General features: G+C 41.7%; 1 protein-coding gene across 1 annotated transcript in view; it reads left to right on the top strand.

Annotated features, from left to right (window-relative positions):
* apoba (apolipoprotein Ba) overlaps positions 1-12,777 on the top strand; it is a 44,704-nt gene extending 31,927 nt beyond the window's left edge. Inside the window, exons 25-29 of the mRNA XM_014211001.2 lie at positions 2,598-10,187; positions 10,271-10,382; positions 10,489-10,518; positions 10,805-10,991; positions 11,204-12,777. Coding sequence (XP_014066476.2) covers positions 2,598-10,187; positions 10,271-10,382; positions 10,489-10,518; positions 10,805-10,991; positions 11,204-12,295 — 9,011 coding nt within the window. The 3' untranslated portion in view covers positions 12,296-12,777. The remainder of the gene's footprint in view (positions 1-2,597; positions 10,188-10,270; positions 10,383-10,488; positions 10,519-10,804; positions 10,992-11,203) is intronic.
* The last annotated feature ends 1,600 nt before the right edge of the window (positions 12,778-14,377 follow it).

Raw genomic sequence — 14,377 nt, 5'->3', positions numbered from 1 at the left:
TGTGGGCCTTGGACTCATCACAAAAGTCCCTAAAGAGTTTAAGAAAATAACGTTGATGCATTCAAAGATGTACACAGTATACCAGTAGATGCATATTAGCACATACCGTAATATGTTAAAATATGCTACAAATACTTTGAAAATCTTCTTCTCATGAACCATATGACACCAAATGTAGAATGTAGGCCCATGGTACATGTCTTAACTTTGTCTTAAGTTTGAGAAAAGCTAAGGCATTGATAAAAAGATACCTGAGTTATTGACAAATCTGATTTTATGTGTCCATTTAAACCACAGTAAATCAACTCCACAGTGGCTGTTCAACTTGAAACTTGACATCGCTATTATGGACGTCCCTAAGATGAACCACAATGAATTTGGTATTGATATCTCAAAAAACAAGGAAACTATTAACAACTAATTCTTTGCATATGCAACGCTAATGCTCAAAATCATCTGCAATCATCTTCTCCTCATGAACCAAGATTCACTCCAGATTTTGTATTTAATGTTGTCATATAAGATATACAGTATTTAAAATTATATTTGTGTAGTGATTTTCTTGACTACACCTACAGTCTTGCTTCGGTACTGCAGTTTAACTCATAGACCGCCCCATAGAGATCGGATTTGAAAATTCCTAATAAGACTCTTTAGTCCTCACCTTTGTACGCAAAACCATATTTGGTACATAGACTTACCACATTAAGCTCTAATGAGTTTAACATAAAGTCCCAGAATTCAAAGATGACCGCAATATACCCATACACTAAGGCTGAAACTATTTCACGTCTTAACATTAACCATTAGTCAAATTGACTCCAGAATTGGTATATAAACTCAGTACATTAAGTAATGACTTTAAGAATGGTTACCTGCTGCAATCAAAGATAACAACTTACAGCGCTAGACTAAACTTCACTTGTGTCATTCTTGTGGTATTGAGAGATAAACATGGTAATGTTCACTGATTGCACATAAAAGGAAGATAGTTCCTACATGATAGAGTTTGCAATTTGCTGTGTTATCCAACTGATCTTCTGTCCTTTCTGTCATCCTGTGAACCCTGTTCATTGCTGGTCGCTGCTATATTTTAATGTACAGTGCATTCGGAAAGGATTCAGACCCCTTGACTTTTCCCATATTTTGTTACGGTACAGCCTTATTCTAAAATGGATTAAATTGTTTATTTTCCCTCATCAATCTACACACAATACCCTATAATGACAAAGTGAAAACGGGTTTTTAGAAATGTTTGCAAATGTATTCAAATAAAAAACAGAAATACCCTATTTATATAAGTATTCAGACCCGTTGCACTCAAGGACATTCAGAGACTTGTCCCGAAGCCACTCCTGCGTTGTCTTGGCTGTGTGCTCAGGGTAGTTGTCCTGTTGGAAGGTGAACCGTCGCCCCAGTCTGTTGTCCTGAGCGCTTTGGTTGCAGGTTTTCATCAAGGATCTCTTTGTACATTGCTCCGTTCATCTTTCTCTCGATCCTGATTAGTTTCCCAGACCCTGCCGCTGAAAAAAATCCCCACAGCATGATGCTGCCACCACCATGCTTCACCGTAGGGATGGTGGCAGGTTTCTTGCAGACGTGATGCTTGGTATTCAGGCCAAAGAGTTAAATCTTAGTTTCATCAGACCAGAGAATCTTGTTTCTCATGATCTGAGAGTCCTTTAGGTGCCTTTTGGCAAACTCCAAGCGGACTGTCATGTGCCTTTACTGAGGAGTGGCTTCTGTCTGGCCACTCTACCATAAAGGCCTGATTGGTGAAGTGCTACAGAGATGGTTGTCTTTCTGGAAGGTTCTCTCATCTCCACAGAGGAACTCTGGAGCTCTGTCAAAGTGACCATTGGGTTTTTGGTCACCTCCCTGACCAAGGCCCTTCTCCCCCGATTGCTCAATTTGGCTGGGTGGCCAGCTCTAGGAAGAGTCTTGGTGCTTGCAAACTTCTTCCATTTAAGAATGATGGAGGCTGCTGTGTTCTTGGGGACCTTGAATGATGCAGAAATGTTTTGGTACCCTTCCCCAGATCTGTGCTTCCACACAATCCTGTCTCGGAGCTCTACGGGGATTTTCTTCGACCTCGTGGCTTGGTTTTTGCTCTGACATGCACTGTCAACTGTGGGACCTTATATAGACAGGTGTGTGTCTTTCCAAATCATGTCCAATCAATTGTATTTACCACAGATGAACTCCAATCAAGTTGTAGCATCATCTCAAGTATGATCAATGGAAAAGGATGCACCTGAGCTCAATTTTGAGTCTCATAGCAGAGGGTCTAAATACTTATGTAAATAATGTATTTCTGTTTTTTATTTGTAATAAATTTGCAACATTTAAAAAAAAAATAATAATGTTTTTGCTTTGTCATTATGGGGTAATGCATGTAGATTTATGAGGACAATTGTTTATTTAATCAATTTTGGAATAAGGCTGTAACTTAACAAAATGTGGAAAAAGGAAAGGGGTCTGAACACTTTCCGAATGCACTGTATATTTTCCACACATACATTTAAGAATATAGAAGATCACCATATTTCACTGTTTATATAATGACAATGGTTTCATCTCCTTTTGTCTTCATAAAGGCACAGGCATGATTTCAGGAACAGTGGAAGATAATCTGAAGTACCTAGTCAATGGGTCCCTGAGCCACAGTTTCATCAATGCCAGCTTCAGTGTCTTTGAAACCTTGAACGTTACAGACAAACTAAATGCTAAGGCCAACTACAAAATTGAAGCCTCAAGTCCTCTGGGCCTGCAGACCTCTCTGTACTACTCAGCAATGTCAGAATCCACTTCTGAAGAGGTCACAGGGGATGGTAGCTTGGATGGAACCATCAGAGTGGGCTCATGGAAAGCCGACTCCACCTACAGATATAACTATGCCATTCACCCCCTCGATAGAGAAGGAAGAGGAGAGTCCAACCTGCGGGTGAACTCCCCACTTATCCAGGCTCAGAACATGATCAAGGGAGTGTATGCCAATGACGAGTTGTCAATTGTGTCCAAAACCAATGTGCAGGATGATGCTCTCAAGCATGTGGCAGAGATCAAGTACAAGGATGGCCAACTATCTCTGAAGTGTGATGCTGTTTCCAATGCCCTGGGCAATATACTTAAAAACAAAGTTGAACTTGGAATCTCCAGTGAGGTAATCATTCTGAGAGTTGAGTCCCAGGCTGATGATGCAACAAACCAGGCTTACTCCCTTCTCACAGGTTCTCTGAACACGGACGGTCTTGAAGTCAACTCTGAAGGCTCCCTTACCGTTAAAGGTGGCCGTGGATTGCATAAGGCCACTGTGACAGTGAACAGAAATGGCCTGGTTACCAGTGGCACCAACAGCCTGCAGTGCAGTCCCTTGACGTTTGAGAACATCTACAATGGGGGCATAGATAGTAGTGGAGCCTCCCTGACCTCCACGACCAAAGGAATGGCTGAAGACAGCAGAGCCGAGCTAAGCTTCGAGGGCAGAATATCAAGTACTGAGGCTTCTCTAGGCAGTGCCTTCAGAGGCAACGCCTATGATTCAAATGCAAGAAGTACAACAAACCTGGTATTGAACAGGCGGAGTTTAATCTTCTCCAACAACATGAAGGGATCTCTGCAGAACATGAAGACAGAAAACACCCATAGTCTGACTCTCACATTATGGACCCTGGCCTTCCGCTCTAAGACAGATAACCTCATCTGTGAGGACACCTCCTATAGGCATGATATAAAGGTTGACGTGAAGCCTTTTGTTACCTCCATTGACATGAAAAATGATCTCAAGCTCTTTGATGTCCGTATGAACAATGAAGGCCTGGTAAAAATGGAGCCTAACAAGCTGGACCTGAGTGGAAGTTTAAGAGGAGCCTACGGAGACGAACATGAGCTCAGACACACTTATGAAATAAACTATGCTGACCTAGCTGGCACTCTGAAGTGCAGTACAACTGGGAAGATAATGGATGCACAGATGAGCCACAACTGTGAAATTGAGATTGCAGGACTGACCTCCAAGTCTAACTGTGAGGCAAGGATAAACTCAGAATCATTACGTTTTGTCAGCACTATTCGCACCATGGCACTGCCATTTAGTGTCACTGTCAATGCCATAATCAACAGTGATGGTGAGGTGGACCTGTTTGGGAAGCACACTGGGCAGCTCTACAGCAAATTGCTTGTGAAAGCAGAGCCTCTTGCACTTGCTTACTCACATGACTGCCGGGCCACAACCACACATATGCTGGAGAGTTGGGAATCTGCTGCTCACCTGGATAACAAGTTTGATGGTCTTCTAACACCCAGTGAACAGTCATTAACCTGGAAAACTAAATCCAAGTTTGACAACCACGCTTATAATCAAGACGTCAGCACTTACAACAATGCTCAGATGCTTGGAATTGAGTTTGAGGGAATAATATCTACAAACCTTTTAAACGAGGCTGGAGAGGGTGGAGACAAAAGGTCAGAGAAGGAAAACCAAGAATTCAGTGTCTCCGGTTTCCTGAAATATGACAAGAACAGTAACTCACATATCATCGAGCTTCCCTTCATTAAAAGCCTTCCTGCTGCTTTTGATCTTCTCAAGACTGCTGTTGTCAGTGCTCTGGAGGCCATGCAACAATATATCATCAGCTTAGACATTAACCAGCTAATTGGTGGGCTAAGAGTCCATTTGGACAATCTGCCGCAGCAAGTCAGTCACTTCATGGCAGATATTGATTTGGAGAACAAAGTGAATGATGTGAAAGAGAAACTGATTATTTTGACACAAGAGTATACTGTGACGCTGGAAGACTTGGAAGCCTCTGTGGAGAATCTTAAGGTGAACATTGAAAAAACCCTGATTGATATTGCAACCAACATCAGAGACTTGATTGCGACAGTCAGGGGCAGCATTGAGAGCGGAGACTTGTCAGACGCCATTTCAAATGTCCTCTCACAAATTAGAAATATGCTGAAGGATGTTGATTACCATTTTAATATCAGAGAGACAATTGTCAGAGTCATTAATGCAATTGAGGATGTCATCAGACAGATTGATCTACAGAAGCTAGGAGACAGCAGTGTTGCCTGGTTGGGGGACATTGATAGTAGATTTAGAATCAAAGAAAAACTTCAAGATAAAATTAGTGAATTGAAACAGGTTATCGAGACCTTTGATGTCACAATGTTTTTCCAGGATCTGAGGGATTACACACTCTCAATCAACTTTGACTTTGCTAAATATGTGGAGCAGCTAACTGCTAAGATTCCCACTGAGCAGATGGCCAGGGTCCTTGAATCTATAAAGGATGTAATTGTCAACTGGATTGAAGAATATGAAGTTGCAGACAAAATCAATGCTATGTATTCTTATATCAGAGATCTGCTTCTCAGGTATGAGTTTGACAAGAGATTTGAAGTATTCATGGATCAGACTGTAGTGCTGATCAAGGAATTCCGAATCCAAGAAACTGTGCAATCACTGGTTGATGCTTTGAAATCTATAGACGTTGAAGTCATGTATGACAAAGTTATGCAACTACTGGATGGGTCTATAAATCAGTTCAAATCAATTGACTTCAAGCAAAGTATTGATGAGCTAAAGGAATACATTTGCTCAGTCATCAAGATTATAAAGGAATTTGATTACAATGCGTTTGTTGATGATGCTAACCAGAAGATCAGTGAACTAACAAGTTATGTTAATAATCAGATTGAAACCTATGGAATTGCACAAAAAATAGAGGCCTCCAGAGAATTTGTTAGAAAGATCCAGGGTTCCATCTTCAAATACTTGGAACAACTCAAAGAGACAAAAATTGCAGAAGTCGTGAAGATGATGAAAGATGTGATTGACACTACAGCCTTCAACGATATAAAGACGATTGTACAGCAAGCCCTTCAAGACATGAGAGATAGAGTTGATGGCATGAATATTAGAGAGGAGATACTCATCTATCTGCAAAGGGCAAGTGACTCCTATACCAACATGGTCGCCTACATTTCTGTTCAGTTCAACAAACTGATTGAGGAAATCCGCAGGGTGGCTGAGGACCAAGATATATTAAACCAGATCAGTCAGGCTGTGGATGGTGTTCTGGATGCACTGAAGACAGCAGAGGTTGAGATTCCCTCTTTTGTAGTGCCTCTCACTGACCTCGTCATTCCCGCCATCCAAATCCACCTGAACAGGCTGCAGGACATAAGCATTCCGGCTCAAATCTCAGTCCCTGAGTTCACCATCCTGAGTTCTTACACTGTCCCAGCCATGAACATAGATTTTGAGGAAATCAAAGAAAAAATAATTGCATTCATCGACCAAGTAAGAGAATATGAGGTTCCAATGCCTCCACCCGAGGCCATCTTTGGAGACTTGAGAGCACTTTACTTATCCGACCTCCCAGACTTGACCTTCCCAGAAATAACTATTTTAGAGATCAAGCTTCCAGCCATCAACCTCCCAAAGTTGAATCTGGAGAACTTTGAAATCACAATGCTTCCAATTCCGGAGTTCAAGTTCCCTCAGGTCCACAGTGAAGTTCAAATTCCTGCTTTTGGCAAGCTCTATGGCGAGTTTAGAGTGAACTCCCCCCATTACACTCTTGTGACAGTAGCTTCATTAGAGAACTCAACAACAATTAATTTGAATAGAGATGCACCAGAGACTTCCAAGTTCACAGCCATGCTTACTTCTCAGGCCAAATCAGCCTTTGAATTCCTTGACTACTCCTTGGATGCTACTGCTCGTCTAGAAGCTTCTCAGATGGAAACATTGGTGTTTACTGAGACTGTGAATGTCACCCACATGGTCTTCTCTATAGATCACGAGGGATCACTGACTTTCAGCGCACCCTCTGCAGAAGCAACAGCAAAGACCACTGCTAAGGCCACTACTGAGATGTACACAGCTGATCTGGTGAACAACATTGCACTGTCCCTAAAGAGTGGAATTTCTGCATCAATAGACACTACTTACAGCCACAACTTGAACATCCCAGCTGTTGAAACTTCAAGCCAAGCCACCATGACCCAGACTGCAGCAGCCAGTCTTGAATCTGGTATTATTTCTGTGACTGTCGGAAATGAAGGAAGTGGAAAGTGGTCCATTCAAGACTACTCAGATGAAGGCACACACAAAAACAATCTAGAATTAAACATCAATGTTATCACTGCAAAATTAACCTTTGTTGGAGAAACTGAAAGCAAGGTCTTGAAAATGAAACACACCATGAATGCTGAATCTGTCATTTTCAGCCACTTCACTGTTGATGCCAGGGCTGAGACAGAACTTCCTTTCGTCAAGAGCAGTATTGCGGTTTTAAGTGGAGATGCCCATGTGGGAGACCTAAAGATTGCACTGACAGCCTCCCACAATGCAGAGCTTACGGGAAGAATGAGTGGAACCATATCTAACACTTTGGAATTTTTGGTCCGTCCTTTTGAGATTGTCCTAGATTGCAAAAACGAAGGAAATTCAAAGGTTATCTTCCCATTGAAACTCACAGGAAAGTTTGATCTCCAAAATGAATTTGGTGTGATACTTAACTCTGAAATGCAGCGTGCCTCCTGGGCTGGCTTAGCTCGATTCAATCAGTACAAGTACTATCATAATTTCACCATGGACAACAATCAGAAAGACATTGGAATCTATGCAGCAATGAACGGTGAAGCCAATGTTGACTTTTTGACCGTTCCCCTCACCATCCCTGAGATGACAGTGCCTTATCTTAGATTGAAAACACCTCACATTCAAGAACTTTCTCTTTGGGAGCATGCTGGCCTCAAGGAACTTCTAACCACCCCTAGGCAATCATTTGAAATGAACCTAAAGCTTCAGTATCAGAAAAACCCTGACATGCACACCATTGATTATGACCTACAACCCTTCTACAATGCAATTAGTAATTTAGACATTTTTAGGGCTCACTTTGGGTTAGGGAGAAACAAACTTGTAAACCTTCTGACAACCTCTTACAATGAAGCCAAGACACATTTTGACAAATATAAGATTGACACATCCAACCAACCTCCCAGGTTCGTCACAGTCCCCGGATACAAAATACCCATCCTGAATATTGAAGTCTCTAGCTTCAGAGCAGAGTTACCTGCATTTGGCTTTTTCATCCCTAAGGAGGTCAGTACACCAGGTTTTAAAGTTCCAACAATGGGTTTTTCTGTGCCATCTTATACCCTGGTGCTGCCATCTCTGGAGCTGCCAGTCTTACATATTCCTGAAACATTGAGTCAGCTGACCCTTCCCTCATTCACACTACCTGCCATTCAGAACAACATCAGGATCCCTGCCATGGGCAACATGACATACGATTTCTCTTTCAAGTCCACTGTGATTACCCTGACTGCTAATGTAGGCCTCTATAACCAGTCTGACATTGTTGCCCGATTTGGAGCTTCCTCAACTTCTGTGTTTGATATTCTAAAAGGTAAACTTGACGGGTCTACCAGCCTGACAAGGTCAAGGGGTTTAAAACTTGCCACTGCCCTGACCTGGGAGCACCAGAACATAGAAGGCAGCCACGACTGTACTGTTAGTCTCTCTAAAAGGAACATGGAAGCTTTTCTGGCAACTGTTGCAAGAGTCAACCTTCCCTTTGTGAGTCTGGAATTGAGTCAGGAACTTCTTGGAAATACCAAGACCAAACCAAATGTAGCCTCCAAGATTAAACTAAAATACATGCTTAATATGCCACTGATTGAGGCTGTAGGCAAGGGGAACATTGATCAAAACTTGGCATTGGAGGGACTTACATCTTATGTCTCACTGGAGACCTCTACCAAAGGAAAAACTGACATAACAGTAAAAAGGATTGTTTACTATGGAGCTATAGACAACGAGGCTAACATTTACCTAAACGCAAATGGCTTGCGATCCACAGTGAAAACTGACCTAGACTCCAACCTTGTTTACGATAAGGTTACCATATTGAATCTGAACATCAATAACAACCTAGCTCTTGAGGCATCTCTGAGGCGTGTGTATGCAACTTTGAATTACACCTGCAACAATATGGTTAACATTGTTTGGGCAGGGTTTGATACAAATGGGAAGCACTCTGTTAAAGCAAACTTAGACTTTGTTCCTCTAACAACGCTGACAGCTAAGGTAGACATTGATGCAACCCAGCCATTTGATTACATGGATCTTCCGGGTGACGCAGGAGTGGATCAGAAATGTTATCTTTCCATCACTGCAGATAAGCAGACATTCAGCTGGAGTGGTAGAGAGCAACTTGCCTCTGTTACACATTCCTGTGACTTACTTCTGTCAAATGATGAGGCTGAAGTGAAGATGGATATTGCTGAATCTGTGGAAGGATCTCTTGCTTTCCTGAAGTCTGTCCTGCTCCCTGTCTACCAGAAGACTATTTGGGATGTGCTTAAGTTAGAGCAGGTCTCCAGAATGGATGAAATGCAATTCCTCAATCTGTCCACTACTGTAGTTTACACAAAGAACAAAGAGGGACTAATTTTCACTTTACCATCCAAATTATTTGAGAATGGGGTCACCTTCAATATCCCAGAATTGACACTAGCAGTGCCTAGCTGGGTGAAAGAGATCCCAAAGGCTGTAAGGACGATTGACATGCGATTCCAAAATATTGATCTCCCAGATCAGGTCTCAGTGCCACCTGTCATTGATGTTCCAGCTTTCGATTTACCCTTCACCACTCTCCATGTGCCAGCCTTCTCAATTGATTTGAAGAATTTGGAGATCCCTACGATGATAAGCACCACTGGCTTTGGCATCATGCTGCCTGGTCTGCCCAAGGTGGAAATTCCCAGTTTTGATATTGATACAGAGTATCTACAGAACAGAATGTCCTTCCTGTCAGTGAAGCTGCCACAGTATGAAATCACTATCTCATCATTTACCTTCCCCAAGTCCATTACCATTGGTGAGCACACCATTAATTTGGATGAGATTGCTAGTCAGATTTCCAACTTTGAAATGCCAACCATTACCATCCCAGAACAGAAGATTGAAATCCCTGAAATCTCCCTGAACTTGCCTACAAGTGTGTTTATCCCAGCCTTCGGTGCCCTCTCCACCACTGTGAAGGTGTTATCCCCAATTTACAATGTGACATCAACTGCAACCCTGGAAAACAAGGAGTCCAACGTTGTCACTTCACTGAAGTCCATCTGTACCTCCACTATGATCTTCCTGGAGTATGACCTCGATGGTAAGATTTGAAAAATTTACTTTGGATTACTTTCTCCAAGTACTTTCAGGTTTACATTTATTTTTGTATATTTGTCCCTGCAGCCACCGCCACTCTTCGTTTTGAGAATGGAGCAGTCCGCATGAATGGGAAATGCAACTTGGTTCACAGTGACATAAACGTCGACTGGCAGCATGTCTTCTCACAAAATCTCAGGTAAAATATGTTATGAAAGTAAGACTGATGCTTTCGAAAATACCACGCTACCAAATAATAAGATAACAACATATTTTTCTGATTTAAATGTAATCTCTTTTCTTAGGATGAAACGGCAAGCCTCTCCTGATGCTATGTAAGTACCACAAGATAATTCCATTTTTTATTTTACTAGGCAAGTGAGTTAAGAACAAATTCTTATTTACAATGATGGCCTACCGTGGAACAGCCTTGTTCAGGGGTAGAACGGAGAACCTGAGCAACCTTTCGGTTACTGGCCCAACACTCTAACCTCTAGGCTACCTGCCGCCCCAGACATCCTGTACATTTCTACCTTTCAGCCCAGATTTTCAGCCCAGATTTTCCCCAACAGACAGATCACAATCGCATAAAAATCTAACCAAGTGTCCTTTATCTTTCAGTGTATCTCGTCATACTTTGAATGTGGATATCACCAGCCCAACCTTTGTTGATGTGAGCTTCCGCTATGCTTCCCGCAAGGATGGCATCACCACTTCCATGGCTTCCCCATCGATTGGTTTCCTCGGGTTCCTTTTTACTTGGAGGTCACCTTCACAGGTGTACGGAAAAGTGTTTAGTCGCTACCTGGTAAGACACAGCTGAATTACTGGAACTTTTTTTATATGCATACTACACACCTCTGCCTACAAATTGTCAAACTGAAAGCTTAGAGTTTTCAATATGTTATTTTCTATGGACACAATACATAGCTTTTTTTGTTGTTGCCTTAATCAGTGTTTATACTGAAAGAATGAGACAAACAATGCTAATCCCCTCTTACTTGTTCCTTATCCATCCAGTCTACCCCTGATAAGGACACGGACATTGTGAGTGTCAAAGCCACTCTGAAGAACTCTGAGAAGTTGAGTTTCCAGGTTGCCTGGAACATGAATACCATGCATTACACCATCGAAGGGCTCAAAGAGCGGATGCCTGCCATCACAGATGCGCTGCTCAAGTTCATAAACAAGTATCACACAGCTATCTTTGGCTTCAGTGTAAACCGTGCCTCCATTAAGCTGAAGAACTCTGTCTCCAACATCATTGAGAGAGCCTATCATGAGGTCCCATTGGGTTTTGATACACTACAGAATTCTATGAGAGAGATGTTTAGGAATGCAGCTGACAGCATACCGTCTATCGACATCACTGAACTGCTTAACAGTGTTCTTAAGTTCTTGCGTGAAACTAATTTTGCTCTGCCCAGAATAGAGGAGAGACTTTCTGGACAGGAGCTCTACGAGAGGGCCAGTCGCTCCGTGTCAGCAACCATTGACCGGGCTGCTAAAAGGTTCTCAAATCTCATGGAGACCATAACTGGTATAATTGAAACTTTAATTAAAGGCGTTCAGTTCACAATCCCTGGTAGCAATGTAGTTGTCAACGGAAACAAGATTGTTGCCAACCTGAGGTCTGCCATGAGTGCCATCCAGGATGAGATGACCAAGGTAGTGAGACGCTTGGAGGACGTGAGTCTGGAGGAGCTGATCCAGAAAGTTCATGACCTCCTGCAGCTATGTTTCCAGAGGGCAGCAGAGTTACTCGCCTCTCTGAAGACACAAGACCTGAAGGAAATTTTGCGTTCTCTTGAGCGTGACATGCACGTGACAAAATCTGAAGCTGGTGAGTACAAAGATACTGCCAAAATAAAGATCCAGGAAATCTATAACGAGGTGACAGTGGATCGTGTGAACAATGACCTCAAGGAGCTTGTCGATATTTTCCAGTCTCACTTTTATGGGGGACTCAATGAATTTATCAACCTAATGGAGCAGGCATCGCAAAGCACAGCTCCATACATAAGAGTAACATTGAAAAAGATGGATGTTGATGTTCCCCTTCCCTTCTTTTGGAAGTCTTTCAGTGAGTGGCCAACACAGATCAGGCAGTGAGTGAGCGAGCAATGCCTTTTACCACCACTTGAATAAGAACAGCTAACTAAATGTACTTTTCTATATGAAAAGAAAACACTATACTAAGCACAGGAGGTTGGTGGCACCTTTATTGAGGAGAACGGGCTTGTGGTAATGGCTGGAGCGGAATCATTGGAATGATATCAAATACGTCAAACACATGGTTTCTGTAATTGAGGCTATTCCATATGCTCCATTCCGGCCATTATTATGAGGCGTTCTCCCCTCAGCAGCCTCCTGTGATACTAACATATACTTTATGTTTGAGCTGTGACTTTGCTATGTGGAGAACCAAAAAATATTATACTAATACATATACATTATATTTGAGCTGTTATTATATATCACTGTGTTTCATTTTTAAAAGAGCTAGTTTTTTTTTTATGCCTGAACAATCATCTTTTTGATGACCATGTTAATTGAGACAATAAAGGGAATTTTTACAGGTATGGTCAACAACACATTTAATATGAGTTATTTCAAGTGAGATTCTTACATCCCAACAAATTAAGGAAGATGGTTCACACACATAAAGTACAGACTCCAAGACTCTTCTTTTGTTCGAGCTCAAGTTAAAATCGTGTGGCCTTTAGATGGCAGGGTAGTCCAACTCATTGGAATACTTCTGGTTTTAGAATTCCAACTGTCTAAATAGAAAGCTAAAAACCTTTGTTTGCTACAGATGTTGGATCTTAAGTTGATCACTCTTTGGTTGCTGAAAAACTTCCTGCACTGTAGGAAATGCAGATGAGCTTCGTGATTTACATAAATTAACTGAAAACCCGCACTAATACACGGCTATATTAACAGTATTGCACTTTTCATGTAGTCTAATTTTGGCCAGCTTATAGCCTAACCACCGATCAAGCAACATTATGGACTAAACGTTCAACTCCTGTTGCTGCGGGATTATTTCACTGAGACAATACAGGTTAAATTAAGATCCTACATCTGTAGGTCCAGTTATTCACCCTTCACCCTGCCTCTTCTCTCCTTTTTGCCCTCCCTTCTTTCTCACTCCCAATATCCCATACAGCCTCTTGCTCTCTTTCATAATGTGTGCCACATTCCCCCTGCTTATTTCCCCTGGTTACCTGGTTGGACACTTAATGCCCCCCACTGCTATTTCATATACTCTATCAAAGAGGGGCCCATAACAAATGTTGCTAAGCTTGGTGGCTGTCATCTGTTTGGAATTCAGGGCTGTGATGGTTGCAAGAGAAAACTGTTTTTCCCACAGTAGTCTATCAAAAGTGTTGTGTTTGCTCAAAAATATCAAAATGTAGAAATGTATTATATCTCATAAATAACTAACATACATACATTTTACATTTTAGTCATTTAGCAGACGCTCTTATCGAGAGCGACTTACAGTAGTGAACGCATACATTTCATACTTTTTTTTTTTGTTGTACTGGCCCCCCGTGGGAATCGAACCCACAACCCTGGCGTTGCAAACACCATGCTCTACCAACTGAGCCACACAGGACATAAAAAAGATTAAAGATCATGGTTGGAATGTGGAGTCAGAAAAGACGTTGGCTTCATGTATAGTTCATTACGAGCAATCGCCTTCAGATTAAAGTGACTAAATCACATGTCCAACTTGGACAAGTATCTGTATGAGTTTCATGTCAATTTCAGAAAATGTCAAAAATGAAAAGTTCTGTGTGGCTTTATTTTTAGGAGCAATCATACGTTATATTTCTTTAAATATTCATAGCAGTCAACAAATGAGGATGTGTTTTGGTGTTGGACGGTAGTAAATTCGTTTTTTTGTCATTTATTTCTATGAAGACATAGAAGTTGAACAGTCAAATATGGAGTTATACAGTTGTACATACTTTTTTTTATTTTCAATCCCACCCGCTGCTCTCTCCACCTGACCCCAAAAATGAAAGAAAAAAAACATAACACCCTCATCCCTACCATCCAATACCCCATTTATTTTTACATTGTCATACCAACACGATCACACACGATTACGTCTCAGGCAAATCAAATCAAATTGTATTAGTCACATGCGCCGAATACAACAGGTGTAGAACTTAGTGAAATGCT

This window comes from Salmo salar, chromosome ssa09, assembly GCF_905237065.1.
Source record: "Salmo salar chromosome ssa09, Ssal_v3.1, whole genome shotgun sequence".
In the NCBI taxonomy this organism is placed as follows: domain Eukaryota; kingdom Metazoa; phylum Chordata; class Actinopteri; order Salmoniformes; family Salmonidae; genus Salmo; species Salmo salar.
The sequence above is the reverse complement of the archived record's forward strand: the minus strand, read 5'-3'. Positions and strand labels throughout refer to the sequence as shown.